This window comes from Tarenaya hassleriana, unplaced genomic scaffold, assembly GCF_000463585.1.
Source record: "Tarenaya hassleriana unplaced genomic scaffold, ASM46358v1 Cleome13, whole genome shotgun sequence".
Classification (NCBI taxonomy): domain Eukaryota; kingdom Viridiplantae; phylum Streptophyta; class Magnoliopsida; order Brassicales; family Cleomaceae; genus Tarenaya; species Tarenaya hassleriana.
Window position 1 is genome coordinate 549,560 of NW_010963495.1, and position 19,294 is coordinate 568,853.

General features: G+C 41.6%; 1 protein-coding gene, 1 long non-coding RNA gene and 1 pseudogene across 5 annotated transcripts; all 3 read left to right on the forward strand.

Annotated features, from left to right (window-relative positions):
• Window positions 1–6,210: 6,210 nt before the first annotated feature.
• On the forward strand, window positions 6,211–7,918 carry LOC104807836 (annotated as a pseudogene).
• A 535-nt stretch (window positions 7,919–8,453) lies between these two features.
• Window positions 8,454–18,957, forward strand: LOC104807255 (UDP-glucosyl transferase 73B2-like). Of its 4 annotated transcripts, XM_010532454.2 has the most exons (7): window positions 8,454–8,546; window positions 8,636–8,781; window positions 15,425–16,515; window positions 16,654–17,686; window positions 17,855–17,916; window positions 17,992–18,046; window positions 18,152–18,957. In XM_010532454.2, exons 3-4 carry the CDS (start codon window positions 15,528–15,530, stop codon window positions 17,124–17,126), a joined length of 1,461 nt encoding a protein of 486 aa, XP_010530756.1. In that variant the 5' UTR covers window positions 8,454–8,546; window positions 8,636–8,781; window positions 15,425–15,527; the 3' UTR covers window positions 17,127–17,686; window positions 17,855–17,916; window positions 17,992–18,046; window positions 18,152–18,957. The 4 variants fall into 4 exon arrangements, with proteins under 4 accessions (XP_010530756.1, XP_019057398.1, XP_010530755.1 ...); XM_010532453.2 differs by lacking the exons at window positions 8,454–8,546; window positions 8,636–8,781 and having other exon boundaries at window positions 15,070–16,515; window positions 18,152–18,375; window positions 18,530–18,957; XM_019201852.1 differs by lacking the exons at window positions 8,454–8,546; window positions 8,636–8,781 and adding an exon at window positions 15,070–15,210 and having other exon boundaries at window positions 15,350–16,515.
• On the forward strand, window positions 12,368–13,180 carry LOC109116436. The gene is made up of 4 exons (XR_002023943.1): window positions 12,368–12,448; window positions 12,617–12,678; window positions 12,755–12,809; window positions 13,089–13,180. It is a non-coding gene; the product is annotated as an uncharacterized LOC109116436 (long non-coding RNA).
• Window positions 18,958–19,294: the final 337 nt, after the last annotated feature.

Sequence of the window (19,294 nt, forward strand, 5' to 3'; positions counted from 1 at the left end):
ATGATCAGAATTTCTCCGACCATTCGGGGTTTCTCGGACTGTAGGGGGAACTATAGGGTCGTGGTCGGAGAAATTTCTCATATGAACGGAGTTTTTCGAACATGTGCGGGATTTCTCTGTGCGTAGTTTCTCGGACCTGTGCGAAGATTCTCGGACCAGCGCGCACCGAGATGTGCGGAAAATCGAAAAAATAAAATCCATCAAACATTTTATGTCCAAATGAAATGAGATTTATATCACAACATAAATATGAGAGGTAGAGGCTACCCAATAAGTTTCGCTGAAAAATTCATTCGTATGTAATTACTATAAATTATCGACAATATTTGGTAAAATATTCGGAAAAATAGTTCCGATACTCGGAAAATTATGAAACTTTGCCACAAATAAGATCATACCACCATATTATCGCGTACAAAAAATCAGATCAAAATTTGAAACAGATTTTTTTCTACGGCCGTACTTTTGCTCAAATATTTCGATGTTTCTTCGTGCCATAAGTGTTTTGGCAAATAAATCTACATGGGGTGGGGAAAGGGCCAAAATATAAAAGAGATGAGAGATGGGAGACAAATATTTTTTTTAAATTAAAAAATAAAAAAAATATTATATATATACACGTATATACATATATTCACAAAGAAAACTGTATCCACTGTGCCCACGACGAAAACCAAGCAGACATGGTATGGTACCCCGGACACCCGCACACTGTGTTACAGTATCACTTGGAACTTTATTTTAAATTTTTGTAGTTTATTTAATCTTTTTTTTTTAACTCTATGTTTGAATTTCATTTATTTCAAGTACTAATTAAGAGTGTGATAAAAGAGTTAGAAGAAATCCGATTTTCAAAACTAATCCGATTTGGTTCCAATACAATTGGACGAAATCTAAAAAAAATCACCGAATTCAAACCAAACCAAATTTAAATAAAAAATGTATGATATTTTTTTTTTGTTTTTAAATTAAGTTGGGTAGGTAACCCAAAAAAGAATCCTTTAAAGACCACGTTATATATAATACCTACATTATACCGTGACAAGGAAAATATTTATAAAAGCTAAGAAAAAAAAAGGAACCAATTATTTGTTTCGTCTTGTCTCTGCATGAAGCTCCGAATACGTTTCAGCATATTTTCAAGAATCTGGATTTCTCTCTGAAATCGAAAAAATGAGCACTGAAGATTTCCAGAAGCTCCACATCTGTTTCTTCCCCTTCATGGCGTATGGACACATGATTCCGGCTCTGGACATGGCTAAGCTTTTCGCGACACGAGGGGCGAGATCCACCTTCATCACCACCCGTCTCAACTCCGAGAAATTCAACAACTTGAATCGTGGGCTCGAGTTAGAAATCAAGATCATCGATTTCACCTTCGCTCAGCTTGGATTGCCTCAAGGGTGCGAGAATGTGGATTCCATCATCTCGAAGTGCGGCGAGGATTCAGACGATGTGGTTCTTGTTGAAATTAAACTTGATTTAAAAAAAAAATCAATTAAATATTTTAGTATGATTATGAAAAATGTGATTAATATGAAAAGTGTGTGAAATGTGATTAATGTGTTAGTGTGTGAAAATGTGATGGAATTGTAGTTTGGTGAGGTAGTTAGAAATGTGTAGAATATGTGTGGAAGAAAATTAGGTAAAAATGTATTTAATAAGTGAGTTAGTTATGTAGTTAGGTGGGAGATTGTAGTATAAATATGTGTGTTTGTATGGAGTTTGAAATCAAGGAAATTTGAAGAGAGAAAAACAAAGAAAGATTAAGGAAAAACATTTCCTCTTCAAAAAATCTTCAAATTCTTTCTTCTTCCAAAATTTTCTAATCTCCTCCAAAAATCCTAAACACTAAATAATCCTCCTCCCTCATTCGAATAATCCTCCCCCTAATCCTACAAAGTGGTATCAGAGCCCGGTTTCTTAAATTTCCGAAAAAATCTTGAGAGATTAAAGAGAGTTGTGAGAAGTAATGGCGACTACAAGCTTTCAATATCCCCGTCTAACAAAGACGAACTATGAAAAATGGTGCTTACGAATGAAGGCTTTGCTCGACTACAACGAAGTTTGGGAGATTGTGGAGAAAGGGTACGAGAAACCCGAAGATGAGGAGTCTTTATCGCAACCCCAAATGAAGGCTTTGTCCGAGTCAAGGAAGAAGGATAAGCACGCTCTCACTCTCATTCATCAATGTTTGGATGACGAGTTACTCGACAAAGTCTCTCATGCCACTACGTCAAATGAGGTATGCAAGATTTTAGAAAAATCTTTTCAAGGGGTAGAGAAAGTAAAAAGGGGGAGATTAAATTCATTAAAAGCCGATTTTGAAGCATTAACGATGAAAGAATCCGAATCGGTTTCGGATTATTGTTCAAGGGTGAAGTCAATCGTAAATCAACTAAGGATTTACGGGGACAAAATAGAAGATGCTTATGTGGTGGAAAAGATCCCTCGATCTTTAACACCAAAGTTTGATTACAAAGTGTGTGCTATAGAAGAGTCTAAAGATGTAGACTCGATGACAATAGAAGAATTGGAGGGAAGTTTGATAGCACATGAAGAAAAATTAGACCGAAGACAAGGAGGAACATCGGAAGAAAGAATGATGAGAAAAATAAAGGTCAAAATTTTAGAGGACGCGGACGTGGCCGAGGGAGAGGACGTGGATATGGCCAATATGGAAGAGGAAGAGGAAATGGAGATAATCCGAGTTATGAAAGAAATAACCAACTATCACTCAGAGGTCGTGGTGCACCAAGAGAAAGAGGAAGAGGAAGAGGCTTACACACAAATACATATGAAAGGAGGTATGACAAAACAAATCTTGAATGCTACAATTGTCATAAAATGGGACATTTTGCCAGGGAATGTCCAAGTGATGATAAAAAGAACGAAGAAAGGGTCAATCTCATCAAGGACGAACATGAAACAGAGGAACCAACCTTGTTGCTCGCAATAAAAAATGGAGAGAAGGATACAGACAATCATTGGTACCTAGATAATGGTGCAAGTAACCATATGTGCGGAAGCAAAGAGAAGTTTGTGAAACTCGATGAGAAGTTAAAAGGTAACGTCTCATTCGGAGATTCTTCAAAGATACAGATTGAAGGCAAAGGTACGATTGTCATATCCACCAAAGATGGAAGTCATAAGTTGATCACTGATGTCTATTATGTACCGAAGTTGAGAAGTAATATTCTCAGCTTAGGACAACTCCTTGAAAAAGGATATGAAATCCTTATGAAAGACGGATACCTTTGGTTAAGAGATCGTCAATCAAACTTGGTTGCCAAGGTGGCTATGTCAAAGAACATGATGTTCAAGTTGAACCTCACGACAATTGAAGCAAAGTGTCTGAAAGCCAAGACACAAGATGAAGCATGGCGTTGGCATTTGAGATTCGGCCATCTAAACTTCGGAGCTCTCAAGACGATGGGAGAAAATGATATGGTGAAAGGAATGTCATCCATTAATCATTCTGATCAATTATGTGAGGCTTGTGTTCTAGGAAAACAAACAAGAAAGAGTTTTCCTAAGGAAGCCACGTCAAGAGCAATGGAGCCACTTCAACTCGTGCACACAGATGTTTGTGGACCAATAAATCCGTCTTCATTTGGAAAGAAAAGGTATTTCATTCTCTTTATCGATGATTTCAGCAGAAAAACTTGGGTGTATTTTTTGGAGCAAAAGTCAGAGGCATTTACAACTTTCAAGAATTTCAAGACGATGGTGGAAAGACAAAGTGGCTATAAAATCAAAGAGTTAAGGTCCGATCGAGGTAGAGAATTCACTTCCAAGGAATTCAATGACTTTTGTGAATACCATGGTATTAGACGCTCATTGACATGTCCAGGAACGCCACAACAAAATGGAGTCGCTGAAAGGAAGAACAGGACCATCCTTAACATGACACGAAGCATGCTGAAGACGAAGAACATGCCAAAGGAATTCTGGGCAGAAGCTGTGGCTATGGCGGTCTATTTATCAAATAGATCTCCATCCAGAAGTGTAGTGGGAAGAACACCCCAAGAAGCTTGGAGTGGAAGAAAACCAGGGGTGTCACACCTCCGAGTATTTGGGTATTGCCTATGCACGTATTCATGATGAGAAAAGATCAAAGCTTGATGATAAAAGTGAAAAGTACTTATTCATCGGCTATGATCAAAACTCAAAAGGATACAAGTTGCATAACCCAAATACTGGAAAAACCATTGTGAGTCGTGATGTGGAGTTTGATGAAGATGGAGAATGGGACTGGAACACTTGCAATGAAGACTATACATTCCTTCCCTACATAGAAGAACAAACGGAGAATGAGATTGAAGAACCCACAACGCCACAAGATCCATTATCGCCATCATCATCGGACGAAAGCTCAAGTGAAAGAACGCCTCGATTCCGAAGCATTGAAGATCTATATGAGGCAACTGAAAGGCAAGATGATCTTACCCTTTTCTGTCTTTTTGCGGATTGTGAACCTAAGAATTTTGAAGAAGCTGTACAAGATGAAAGGTGGAGGAATGCCATGGATGAAGAGATCATGGCCATTGAGAAGAATGATACATGGGAGTTGACCTCACTTCCAAAAGGCCACAAAGCGGTCGGAGTAAAATGGGTATATAAAGCAAAGAAGAATGCCAAAGGGGAGATCGAAAGATACAAAGCAAGGCTGGTGGCAAAAGGTTACAGTCAAAGAGAAGGGATCGACTACGACGAGGTATTTGCACCTGTAGCTCGTCTTGAGACTGTAAGATTGATCATCTCTTTAGCAGCCCAAAACAGGTGGAAGATACATCAAATGGACGTAAAGTCAGCATTTCTTAATGGGGTGCTTGAAGAAGAAGTTTATATCCAACAACCACCTGGTTATGAAATCCGAGGGAAAAAAGACAAAGTGTTGAAATTGAAGAAGGCACTCTATGGATTGAAGCAGGCACCGAGGGCTTGGAATACCCGCATTGACAGGTATTTTACTGAAAACAATTTTATCAGATGTCCATACGAGCATGCCCTCTACATCAAAATTCAAGGAGAAGATATGTTGATTGTGTGCCTGTATGTGGATGATTTAATCTTCACCGGGAATAATCCGTTATTGTTCGAGGAATTTAAGAGGCAAATGACTAAAGAATTCGAGATGACTGATATTGGGTTGATGACGTATTATCTCGGAATCCAAATCAAGCAAGAAGAAGATAAGATTTTCATCTCTCAAGAAGGGTATGCCAAGGAGATTTTGAAGAAGGTCAACATGGAAAATTGCAAGCCGATAAGTACGCCAATAGAATGTGGTGCCAAAGTATCAAGATATGAAGAGGGAGATACTATTGATCCAACATTCTTCAAGAGTCTGATTGGAAGTCTTCGGTACCTCACTTGCATGAGACCCGACATTCTGTTCGCAGTTGGACTTGTCAGTCATTACATGGAGACTCCGACAACAACTCATTTGAAGATGGCAAAAAGGATCCTTCGATACATCAAAGGTACCGTCGCTCTTGGTTTATCGTACTCATCAACTAACAGTTTTGAGCTATATGGATACAGTGACAGTGATTGGGCTGGAGATGTTGATGATCGAAAGAGCACCACTGGATTTGTATTTTTCGTTGGAAGCTCTGCTTTTACTTGGTCGTCGAAGAAGCAACCCATAGTGACGCTTTCCACATGTGAAGCCGAATATGTAACCGCTACCTCATGTGTGTGTCATGCTATATGGCTCCGAAATCTGTTGAAGACGGTGAATCTGGTGCAAGATAAACCTACCAAAATCTACGTCGACAACAAATCAGCATTGGCACTGGCGAAAAATCCGGTCTTCCATGATAGAAGCAAGCACATTGACACTCGTTATCATTACATCAGAGAGTGTATCGCAAAGAAGGAGGTGGAACTTCAGTTTGTCAAGTCTCATGATCAGATTGCAGACATCTTTACGAAGCCATTGAAACGAGAAGATTTCGAAAGGATCAGGAGCGCACTCGGAGTCACCAAAATCAAGTTTACGGGGGAGTGTTGAAATTAAACTTGATTTAAAAAAAATCAATTAAATATTTTAGTATGATTATGAAAAATGTGATTAATATGAAAAGTGTGTGAAATGTGATTAATGTGTTAGTGTGTGAAAATGTGATGGAATTGTAGTTTGGTGAGGTAGTTAGAAATGTGTAGAATATGTGTGGAAGAAAATTAGGTAAAAATATGTTTAATAAGTGAGTTAGATATGTAGTTAGGTGGGAGATTGTAGTATAAATATGTGTGTTTGTATGTAGTTTGAAATCAAGGAAATTTGAAGAGAGAAAAACAAAGAAAGATTAAGGAAAAACATTTCCTCTTCAAAAAATCTTCAAATTCTTTCTTCTTCCAAAATTTTCTAATCTCCTCCAAAAATCCTAAACACTAAATAATCCTCCTCCCTCATTCGAATAATCCTCCCCCTAATCCTACAGTTCTCAAGTTCATGATGACGACCGTGTTTCTCCGAGGAATGGTCGAGGAGCTTATCGAGAAGATCAGACCGGACTGCCTTGTCGCCGACATGCTCTTCCCTTGGGCCAATCAAGTTGCAGACAAGTTCGGTGTCCCGAGAGTTGTCTTCCACGACACTTGTTGCTTCTCCTTATGCTCTGGTTCTTGCGTCGTACTCCATAGACCGTACGAGAAAGTTGCTTCGGGTTCTGATCCCTTTGTGACCCCAGATCTCCCGGGGAACATATCCATTCCAGCAGAACATATTACAGATCTTGATAAAGAAACAGAAGCCGGGGAGTTTGTAAAAGTGATTAGAGATTCGGAGAAAACCAGCTTTGGAGTTTTGATGAACAGTTTCCATGAGCTCGAACCGGTTTATATATGTCGATTTCTTCAGGGGTGTTCTGGGGCGCAGGTCGTGGCAAATCGGCCCACTTTCGCTGTGCAACACTTCGATTGAAGAGAAAGCCGAGAGGGGAAGAAAGGCGACCGTTGACGAGACCGAATGCCTGAAATGGCTTGATTCCAAGAAACCCGATTCAGTCATCTACCTGTCCTTTGGAAGCATGACGTGCTTCACCAACGCTCAGCTGGAAGAGATTGCTGCAGGGTTGGAAAGTTCTGGACAAGATTTCATCTGGGTGGTGAGAAAACACGACAACAAAGGTATATGTCCGACACAAGAAACCGCTGGTTTGGTCTGAACCCTCCCTCGATCTTTGACACATTTCTTCGCGTGGGATGAACAGGTGAGAAGGAAAGCTGGTCACCACCACAAGGGCTCGAAGAGAGGACCAGATCAGGAAAAGGACTGATCATAAGAGGATGGGCCCCACAGCTGCTGATACTTGACCACCAAGCAATTGCAGGATTCGTGACGCATTGCGGGTGGAACTCGGTTCTCGAGGGTATTGCGGCAGGAGTGCCAATGGTGACGTGGCCAGTGGGGGCAGAGCAATTCTACAACGAGAAGCTGCTGACACAGGTTCTGAAAACAGGTGCAAGTGTCGGAGTGAGAAAGTACGTGGGAGTGAGAGGAGATTTCATAAGGAGAGAGAAAGTGGAGGCGGCGGTGAGGGAGTTGACGGTGGGAGAAGAAGCAGAAGAGAGGCGGAGACGGGCGAAGGAGCTGGCGGCCGTGGCCAAAGCCGCCGTCCAGAAAGGAGGGTCTTCTTACAATGATCTGAACATGTTCATGGAAGAGTGGGGTTGCTTAGGAGGACAAAGAAGAATGCAGGACAAGTTCTTGGGTTTAGGGTTTCATTCTATACCATTAATTGTTGTTAAGATACATGTCTTTTTTTTTTTTTGTCACCTGGAATTGCTGCAATACATGGTAGTGGTACTGTTTAAAAAAATCGCAATATATGGTAATAATGAAATGTTTTTTTTTTAAATATAATTTTTCTTACTACATTCTATGTTCACTCACCATGTTTAGGACTGACTTGATAAATGATATCAGCTTCTCACCTTTGGAAAATAGAAAAAAAATGTCTAGGTTTGGTATGCAACCCAGAGTTTTGGTTATTAATGGAATAGTCGAATTAAATCGAAACGAATAAGATATAACCGTAATTGATTCTAACCCGACAAAAAATCAAAGTATTATGATTTTTCTAAACTTAAAAAAACTAAAACCGAATTAATTAAAAAAAAGTAATGAAAAAATTAATAATTTATTTAAAAAATAAGTTTGAATCGAAAAGTAATGGAATTAAAATTTATATAAAAATCGAATGGTTATAAAAAAATAATGTAAACCAAATATAACCCAACTGAAACGAAGTCGCAAACTCCAATGCAATGGAAGACGTGGCAGTTGACAAACTTGACACCGAACCATGGGTCTGACTCTTTCTACTTCAATAATTTATTCAATTAATATAAAGAGAGTGACGTATGCGAAGACGTATGAATCCTTTCAATTTGAGAGAGTTGCTTATAAAGTCCAATGTCATAACTCAACACTATCTGCAGAAGCCTCCGTTCCTTTTCTCTACCCAAAAGGATTCTCTCATTTTCCTGGGAACCAAACACACAGGCAAAGCAAGAAAAAGTTTCGGTTTTTCGTGGTATTCTCTCTTTTTCCCGGCAAACCCAGGTTTTTGTTTCGATTTCTTCTCGCAGAAAGTTCTGATCTTTTTTTTTTTTTGTTCCATAGCAGATTTTCCGTTACAAAACAAGAAGGAAAAGAAAAACGATACTCTGTTTCCGTTTTAATTTTCTCAGCAGCCAAACAACCAGCTCGAAGGGAAGGAAAAAAGATTCGGTTCTTGGTGGTGGTGTTCTCTGTTTCTCCCTGCAAACCCAGATCTTGTTTCGATCTTCTTTCGTCCCAAGGCAGAAGAATACTCTGTTTTTATCTTATTTTCTCGGCATCCAAACATGGGCACTCAAACTCATCAGCTTCACATTTTCTTCTTCCCCTTCATGGGCCACGGCCACATGATACCAATGCTTGACATGGCCAAGATTTTCTCGAGCAGAGGAGCCAAATCAACTGTCCTCACCACATTTCCGAATTCCCAAACCCTCGAAAGATCCATCGAATCGTTCAAGAATCAGAATCCAGGCGCCGATATCGGAATCACGATCCTCGATTTCCCTTGCGCAGAGCTCGGATTGCCCGAGGGGTGCGACAGTTGCGATCACGTCGTCTCAAACTCTGAAGCCGATTCAGAAGATCTGAGATGTAAGTTCATGTTCTCGACCAAGTTTCTCAAACAACAGTTGGAGCAGCTCATCGAGACAGTCAGACCGGACTGTCTGGTCGCCGACATATTCTTCCCGTGGGCGACAGAAGCTGCCGAGAAGTACGGGGTTCCCAGGCTTGTGTTCCATGGCACGTGCTACTTCTCCGTATGTGCTTCGTTCTGCATCGCTCACCATAAGCCACACAAGAAACTGGCTTCGAGTTCTGAGCCATTCGTGATTCCAGATCTACCAGGGGACATCGTCATAACAGGAGAACAGCTTATGAATATGGATGAAGAATCTGATATGGGGAGGTTCATGAAAGAGGTCATGGAATCTCTCCAGAAATGCTACGGTGTCCTGATGAACAGCTTCTATGATTTGGAATCGGCTTATGCTGATTTCTACCGAAACGTTCTGAAGTTGAGGTCGTGGCATATCGGCCCGCTTTCTCTGTGCAACAGAGGGATCGAGGAGAAGGTCGAGAGAGGAAGAAAGGCCACCATTGATGAGCATGAATGCCTCCAATGGCTCGACTCCAAGAAACCCAATTCAGTGGTTTACGTTTCTTTTGGAAGTATGACGAGGTTTACCAATGAACAGCTAATAGAGATCGCCGCAGGATTGGAAGCTTCTGAACAAGATTTCATCTGGGCAGTTCGGAAAGGAGAAAACGAAGGTAAAATCACTGTCCATTCATGTAATTCCTTGCGGGACAAGAAAAGGAAACCGCTTTCAAAATCTGTCATGGTAATGGTGTCTGGAGACAGGTGGGAAGGAAGAGTGGCTGCCGGAAGGGTTCGAGGAGAGAACCAGAGGCAGAGGACTGGTCATAAGAGGATGGGCCCCGCAGGTGCTGTTGCTTGACCACCAAGCAACCGGAGGGTTTGTGACTCACTGCGGCTGGAACTCGGTTCTTGAGGGCGTGGCGGCGGGAGTGCCGATGGTGACGTGGCCAGTTGGGGCGGAGCAGTTCTACAACGAGAAACTAGTGACTCATGTTCTGAGAATCGGAGTGAAGGTAGGAGCGAGGAAATTGGTGAGACGAGTGGGAGATTTCATCAGCAGAGAGAAAGTGGAGAAGGCGGTGAGGGAAGTTATGGCGGGGGAAGAGAGGCGGAGACGGACGAACGAGCTTTCGGCCATGGCCAAAGCCGCTGTCGGGGAAGGAGGGTCCTCTTATAATGAACTGGACATGTTCATGGAAGAGATGAAGATGCTAAGGAACTTCTTCCCGTGGGCGACAGAAGCTGCCGAGAAGTACGGGGTTCCCAGGCTTGTGTTCCATGGCACGTGCTACTTCTCCGTATGTGCTTCGTTCTGCATCGCTCACCATAAGCCACACAAGAAACTGGCTTCGAGTTCTGAGCCATTCGTGATTCCAGATCTACCAGGGGACATCGTCATAACAGGAGAACAGCTTATGAATATGGATGAAGAATCTGATATGGGGAGGTTCATGAAAGAGGTCATGGAATCTCTCCAGAAATGCTACGGTGTCCTGATGAACAGCTTCTATGATTTGGAATCGGCTTATGCAGATTTCTACCGAAACGTTCTGAAGTTGAGGTCGTGGCATATCGGCCCGCTTTCTCTGTGCAACAGAGGGATCGAGGAGAAGGTCGAGAGAGGAAGAAAGGCCACCATTGATGAGCATGAATGCCTCCAATGGCTCGACTCCAAGAAACCCAATTCAGTGGTTTACGTTTCTTTTGGAAGTATGACGAGGTTTACCAATGAACAGCTAATAGAGATCGCCGCAGGATTGGAAGCTTCTGAACAAGATTTCATCTGGGCAGTTCGGAAAGGAGAAAACGAAGGTAAAATCACTGTCCATTCATGTAATTCCTTGCGGGACAAGAAAAGGAAACCGCTTTCAAAATCTGTCATGGTAATGGTGTCTGGAGACAGGTGGGAAGGAAGAGTGGCTGCCGGAAGGGTTCGAGGAGAGAACCAGAGGCAGAGGACTGGTCATAAGAGGATGGGCCCCGCAGGTGCTGTTGCTTGACCACCAAGCAACCGGAGGGTTTGTGACTCACTGCGGCTGGAACTCGGTTCTTGAGGGCGTGGCGGCGGGAGTGCCGATGGTGACGTGGCCAGTTGGGGCGGAGCAGTTCTACAACGAGAAGCTAGTGATTCATGTTATGAGAATCGGAGTGAAGGTAGGAGCGAGGAAATTGGTGAGACGAGTGGGAGATTTCATCAGCAGAGAGAAAGTGGAGAAGGCGGTGAGGGAAGTTATGGCGGGGGAAGAGAGGCGGAGACGGACGAACGAGCTTTCGGCCATGGCCAAAGCCGCTGTCGGGGAAGGAGGGTCCTCTTATAATGAACTGGACATGTTCATGGAAGAGATGAAGATGCTAAGGAACAACAAGGAGATGTAAGAAAAAATGTGGTGCAAGTTCAAGTTTTTCTTTGGGCAAAAAAATGACGTGTACAACCATATCAACGCCACGTCAGCGTATTAATTGGCGGAATTTAATGCAGCTTGACGTTGTACATGATATTGGGATAAATTTTGTAATTTGGTGATGGGATTATGGTAAATTTTGAATTTCGCTGTAATTTTACATCAGATTATGATATTTATATACGGAATATCTATTTTAGAAAAGGATTTTTTCCATTTAAGTAGGAAAAGTCCGCAGGGCAGATATAGCCCACGAACTACAGGGAGAAATATTTTTCTTCATTTCCTAAATTGCCCTCACAACCAGAACGCCGAAGAGCAAATCTCGAGAGCGGAAGAGTTGGAACTGAGAAAGGGTATTACGGTAATTAGGGCATCTTAACTCTGAGGCCTCTCCGATGCTCCCGATGGCCGGGAAAATCACTCTAATATACCAAAAATGTGTCGCACCCATTTCAGTGATACCCCTAAAAAAAATCAAATTTTTTTTTTCAATTCTATACCACTTTTGGACTTAATAAATCCGAAATAACCTTTTTTTTATATTTTTTACGACTTTATTACGACTGTTATATAATTAATATACGACTAAAAAACGGTATTTACGACCATATAACACTAAAATTCCTGTAAACAATTAGATGTATTTTTTGTCATCTCATTTAGAATCAATTACGACTTTGCAATTATAATTACACGGTTTCATTAAGGGTAATATGGTCTTTTCAACAAAAATTTAATGGGTTATAATTTTGTGGGTGTATCCTGCGTGCGACAGTTTTGGTACATCTTAGTGATTTACCCCCGATGGCCACCGCCTCTCTTCTCCGTTCGCTCCGCCGCCGCGAGCTCCTCTCCGCTTAAAGATCCGTACGATTCATCTTACCCTTTTGATTCTCGTTTTCTTTTCTTGGTTGTTATGTTTGGTGTTTATGTGGAGAATCTCCATTGGATCGCGTGTGAAATTAGTTGATTTTGTGATTGAGGGTCTCTAACTTAGTTTGGGAATTTCCAAACCGAAAATGAATATGAATGAAGGTATCTGCAAATGGAAAGACTCCTTTGGCTGGAAAATTGGGTTTCTTTGTGAGGCCTTTCAGGTATTACTTCAGTCTCCCGTTCGTGTTGCTGTTAAAGTGTTGTCTTAGCCTTACAGCGGGGTGTGTGTTCATGCAGTGTCGGTAATGATGTTGACTTGGGTACCACCAATTCCAAATCTATGGAAGGAAAGGTAAAAAAACCCTTTCTCTGTCTTTGGATCTTTGTGGTTTTCATGTTTGTTATGGTTGCTGAGATGGAAATGAGTTTACTTGCTGAAGTCCCATCTTGTGTTACAGACCCCTAACCCTAATGTGATTGAGAATGACCAAGGAACTCTTTCGGTGGTTGCCATTAACCACAAGGGTGAACTTTTTGTAGAAAACAAAAGCCTGGCATGAGACAAATGCATTTTATATATACTTATCAATAATAGAATCTAAGAATGGTACTCTCTGGCTAACTATGGCAGGTTCAGAGATCTGCTGACTTGTGATCCTTCTTCTTTAAGGCGACTTCTCGTTCTCCCTTTTGATCTGGAGAGCAGCGCTCACGACATTTCCCCTCGTAAGGATACCAATCTTATCGCGAAAACATTAAAACCCGGCCGAGAAAAATTTCAGCAAGATCAGAGAAAAACAGAACCGAGAAAAGAAACAGTCCAGCCAACTCACCAGTTTTCCATCTGCATCCACAACAGGTAATCTCCGGAATTTGGTTTCCAACAGCAACCTGGTCAAAGATGTTTCCAACAGCAACATGAGAGCTTTCTTTCCATTGTCATGATCATTGGAATTAATATTCAATGACCCGAGGCATCAAGGTCATGTTTGGTGTTCATGGACAAACAAACTGTTTGATTCTTTGTATACCGATTGATACGACAAAGAACGGGTCTAACGAGATTTGAGTATTTCATATTCTAAAGAGGAAAAGGTCCCAACTTTTCTGATTAAAGAAGCTTTACTGGGATGGGAGTACAACGAACACAAATTCCTAAGAGAAAGATCACAGCTAAATGTGTTCTTTGTCTTCTTCCATTGCTATGAACTGAAAGATTTAGAACTTTTCATCCTACCATGGAAACCTTTAATGCCCAGATGCTATGTAAGATGTGATATTTCTGTCATGTCAATCTAAGACTTGCCTGGCTGCGTCCTCCAAATTCGTAGTTTCACGAACAACGAGAGGCGAAGGTGTCATCAAGTCCCCGATGACTTTCCGATATGTTTTGCTGATCAGTTTCTGAAGTTCATTGAATGTCTGAAAACCAAAGCTACAGATATCAGAACTGAAAAACGCACCCAAAAGTCTCATTCAAATAGGACATATATACATGCATATGGATCCATGAAATGTGCGATACAATTAGCAATATGGCAAGATCGGTTCATACCAAAAAAAAAAATGGCAAGATCGGCAAGAGTAATGAATGTCAAACTAACGAGAAAGTCCGAAAAGAGAAGGGTAAAAGGAAACGTAATTTCCAGGAACTGTCGACATTAGGGAACATGTTGCTGTCGTTTTGACTGCAGCCTAATTTTCCAGATAAAGACACATCAAGTAAGTCGCTTCACCAAATTGGCATTCGAAACACTAAACTTTCAAGAAAATGACAACATTTGTATGTATCAGCGATGAGCCCTGTCAACTTAGAATGAAAAGTCAGCAAATACTTCATTAAACATGCAGTCAGGAAGATCCAAAGATCATCCAAAGATGTGGCTTAGTAAGTGTTTATGGTAATACATACAACTTCGTGCAAACCCATTTCAGGTATTCCTTTGATAATTACCGAGACTAACTCGGTATGATGCCGTGAAACTAAAAAAAAAGAGTAACTCGTACTATCTTTATATATATGCAACATCTATATCCAGACAGCAGAACTGAAACTTCAGGTTCAGAATCAGAACTTGTTTACATTACCTGAAATGGAGTCCAGTGCAAGCAATGTCAACCTTTGGTATCCAGCCCACTATTTTGGTTATCAACGGAATAGTCAAATTGAATGGAAACGAATAAGATATAACCGTTATCAATTCGAATCCGGAAAAAATCAAACGATTATGATTTTTCTAAATTTTAAAAATTTAAAATCGAATTAATTAAAAATAACTGAAAAAATCGATAATTTATTTAAAAAATGAGTTTTTTATAATAAAAAATGAATCCAAATCCGAAGTAATCGAGTCGACCCGGATCAAAGTTTATATAAAAATCGAAAGGTTATAAAAAATAATCCAAACCAAATATAACCCAAGTGAAACCGATGTCACAAACTCCAATGCAAGGGAAGACGTGGCAGTTGACAAACTTCCACGGAACCATGAGTCTGACTCTTCCACTTCAATAATTTATTCAATTAATAAAAAGAGAGTGACGTATGCGAAGACGTATGAATCCTTTCAATTTGAGAGAGTTGCTTATAAAGTCCAATGTCATAACTCAACACTATCTGCAGAAGCCTCCGTTCCTTTTCTCTACCCAAAAGGATTCTCTCATTTTCTTGGGAACCAAACACACAGGCAAAGGCAAAGCAAGAAAAAGTTTCGGTTTTTTGTGGTATTCTCTCTTTTTCCCGGCAAACCCAGGTTTTGTTTCGATTTCTTCTCGCAGAAAGTTCTGATCTTTTTTGTTGTTCCATAGCAGAAGAATACTCTGTTTTCCGTCACAAAAAAAAAGAAGGAAAAGAAAAACGATACTCTGTTTCCGTTTTAATTTTCTCAGCAGCCAAACAGCCAGCTCGAAGGGAAGGAAAAAAGATTCGGTTCTTGGTGGTGGTGTTCTCTGTTTCTCCCTGCAAACCCGGATCTTGTTTCGATCTTCTTTTGGCAAAAGTTTCTATCTTTTTTCGTCCCAAGGCAGAAGAATATACTCTGTTTTTATCTTATTTTCTCGGCATCCAAACATGGGCAGTCAAACTCATCAGTTTCACATTTTCTTCTTCCCCTTCATGACCCACGGTCACATGATACCAATGCTTGACATGGCCAAGATTTTCTCGAGCATAGGAGCCAAATCAACTGTCCTCACCACATTTCCGAATTCCCAAACCCTCGAAAGATCCATCGAATCGTTCAAGAATCAGAATCCAGGCGCCGATATCGGAATCACGATCCTCGATTTCCCTTGCGCAGAGCTCGGATTGCCCGAGGGGTGCGACAGTTGCGATCACGTCGTCTCAAACTCTGAAGCCGATTCAGAAGATCTGAGATGTAAGTTCATGTTCTCGACCAAGTTTCTCAAACAACAGTTGGAGCAGCTCATCGAGACAGTCAGACCGGACTGTCTGGTCGCCGACATAGTCTTCCCGTGGGCGACAGAAGCTGCCGAGAAGTACGGAGTTCCCAGGCTTGTGTTCCATGGCACGTGCTACTTCTCCATATGTGCTTCGTTCTGCATCGCTCTCCATAAGCCACACAAGAAACTGGCTTCGAGTTCTGAGCCATTTGTGATTCCAGATCTACCAGGGGACATCGCCATAACAGGAGAACAGCTTATGAATATCGATGAAGAATCTGATATGGGGAGGTTCATGAAAGAGGTCATGGAATCTCTCCAGAAATGCTACGGTGTCCTGATGAACAGCTTCTATGATTTGGAATCGGCTTATGCTGATTTCTACCGAAACGTTCTGAAGTTGAGGTCGTGGCATATCGGCCCGCTTTCTCTGTGCAACAGAGGGATCGAGGAGAAAGCCGAGAGAGGAAGAAAGGCCACCATTGATGAGCATGAATGCCTCCAATGGCTCGACTCCAAGAAACCCAATTCAGTGGTTTACGTTTCTTTCGGAAGTATGACGAGGTTTACCAATGAACAGCTAATAGAGATCGCCGCAGGATTGGAAGCTTCTGAACAAGATTTCATCTGGGCAGTTCGGAAAGAAGGAAACGAAGGTAAAATCACTATCCATTCATGTAATAATTACATTGTAATTCCTTGCGGGACAAGAAAAGGACCGCTTTCAAAATCTCTCATGGTAATGGTGTTTGGAGGCTTTCAAAATCTCTCATGGTAATGGTGTTTGGAGACAGGTGGGAAGGAAGAGTGGCTGCCGGAAGGGTTCGAGGAGAGAACCAGAGGGAGAGGACTGGTTATAAGAGGATGGGCCCCGCAGGTGCTGTTGCTTGACCACCAAGCAACCGGAGGGTTCGTGACTCACTGTGGCTGGAACTCGGTTCTCGAGGGAGTTGCGGCGGGAGTGCCGATGGTGACGTGGCCAGTTGGGGCGGAGCAGTTCTACAACGAGAAACTAGTGACTCATGTTCTGAGAATCGGAGTGAAGGTAGGAGCGAGGAAATTGGTGAGACGAGTGGGAGATTTCATCAGCAGAGAGAAAGGGGAGAAGGCGGTGAGGGAAGTTATGGCGGGGGAAGAGTGGCGGAGACGGGCGAACGAGCTTTCGGCCATGGCCAAAGCCGCTGTCGGGGAAGGAGGGTCCTCTTATAATGAACTGGACATGTTCATGGAAGAGATGAAGATGCTAAGGAACAACAAGGAGATGTAAGAAAAAATGTGGTGCAAGTTCAAGTTTTTTTTTGGGCAAAAAAATGACGTGTACAACCATATCAACGCCACGTCAGCGTATTATTTGACGGAATTTAATGCAGCTTGACGTTGTACATGATATTGGGATAAATTTTGTAATTTGGTGGACTATGGTAAATGTTGAATTTCGCTGTAATTTTATATACGGAAAAAAGGTATTTTTTCTATTTTAGAAAAGGATTTTTTTCCATTTAAGTAGGAAAAGTCCGAAGGTCAGATAACTTTGTAGCCCACGAATTCAAGGGAGAAATATTTTTCTTCATTTCCTAAATTGCCCTCGCTACTAGAGCGCCGAGGAGCAAATCTCGAGGGCGGAAGAGTCGGAACTGAGAAAGGGTAGTACGGTAATTAGGTATGAGATGCCCTTACTCAGACCCCCTAACGCGCAAGTCGGCCATTTCTGTTTCAAACCCTACGAACTCTGAGGCCTCTCCGCCGCTCCCGATGGCCACCGCCGCTCTTCTCCGTTCGCTCCGCCGCAGCGAGCTCCTCTCCGCATCTCTCTCCGCTTACAGATCCGTACGATTCATCTTACCCTTTCGATTCTCGTTTTCTTTTCTTGTTTGTTATGTTTGGTGTTTATGTGGAGAATCTCCATTGGATGGCGTGTGAAATTAGTTGATTTTGTGATTGAGGGTCTCTAACTTAGTTTGGGAATTTCCAAATCGAAAACGAATATGAATGAAGGTATCTGCAAATGGAAAGACGCCTTTGGCTGGAAAACTGGGTTTCTTTGTGAGGCCTTTCAGGTATTACTTCAGTCTCCGTTCGTGTTGCTGTTAAAGTGTTGTCTTAGCCTTACAGTGGGGTGTGTGTTCATCCAGTGTCGGTAATGATGTTGACTTGGGTACCACCAACTCCAAATCTATGGAAGGAAAGGTAAAAAACCCTTTCTCTGTCTTTGGATCTTTGTGGTTTTCATGTTTGTTATGGCTGCTGAGATGGAAATGAGTTTACTTACTGAAGTCCCATCTTGTGTTACAGATCCCTAACCCTAATGTGATTGAGAATGACCAAGGAACTCTTTCGGTGGTTGCCATTAACCACAAGGGTGAACTTTTTGTGGGAACCCCATTGACAAACCCTGCAAGCACAGACACCGTTTTTCGGTTTGAAGACTCTCAGACACAGACTGAGATGAAAATGGTACCGTGCAAGATTGTTGAAGCTCCAGATGGCAATGCTTTGGTCGAAGCAGACAGGCAAAGGTACTCTCCTAGCCAGATTGAAGCTTTTTTTCTTGCCAAAATGAAGCAATTTACCGAAGCACACCATAAAAAAACTGGCACCTACAAGGCCTTACGTACTCTCAACCCGGGTTTTCTCGACATGTACGCTTCTCTTTCTACCTGGAATATCAAGGAGAAATTGAGAGAGCATAGAGATAAGATCCCTGCCGAGATTGTGAGAGAGATTGAAACCGCTGTGTCTGAACTCTCGAGGGCCCGTCGGGAAGCGGACGAAGACATGATGGACATGGACAAGATACGAGGGGTCCGTGACAAGGTGAATGCTGCAAACAAGGCTGCTTCCAAAATATCCGGATTCAAATCCTCCCGCAGCACCCCCATCTAGTGGGATACTAATTCGGTTGGTCCTTAATGTCTGAAGGATCTTCCGACGGCTGCGACCAGACACCAGTCTTGTGATCACATTAAAAGTAAGCAACTTTAGGCAGTGTGTGGCAGAGTGGCCGAACAATGTGTTTAATTCACATATGTAGAAATATGTCAATAAGATCCGAAACCATGCATTATGCCTTATACCATAGATTTGATTTGTTTCATATTTATCTCATTTTATATTTTATTAAACCTTGTCATTTTCGTTTGATTGTCTAAATAACCAAAATTTGGAATAAAGCGTTAATTTTTTTTGGCTTTGATTATTGCACGATTTTAAAAATTAGTTAAAGTTTAACCCAAACTTTTCACTATTTAAAAGATAGTTCAACTCGATTGTCTTTAACTACACCGTTTTATTTTATTTTTATTTTTACTCATTGAAATTTTCAACTATTTTAAATCCATAGACTCAATAACAATTTTATTATTACTAGGTAAGACCCGCGCGATGCGCGGTTTGTTCTTTTTTTTTTATTAACATAAATTTTTTATTTTTTATCAT

Coding starts and splice junctions, on each gene's coding strand:
- LOC104807255 (XM_010532454.2), top strand. CDS start 15,528: ATGGGCAGTCAAACTCATCAGTTTCACATTTTCTTCTTCCCCTTCATG. Junction 16,516..16,653: donor TCGGAAAGAAGGAAACGAAG/GTAAAATCACTA, acceptor GTTTGGAGACAG/GTGGGAAGGAAGAGTGGCTG.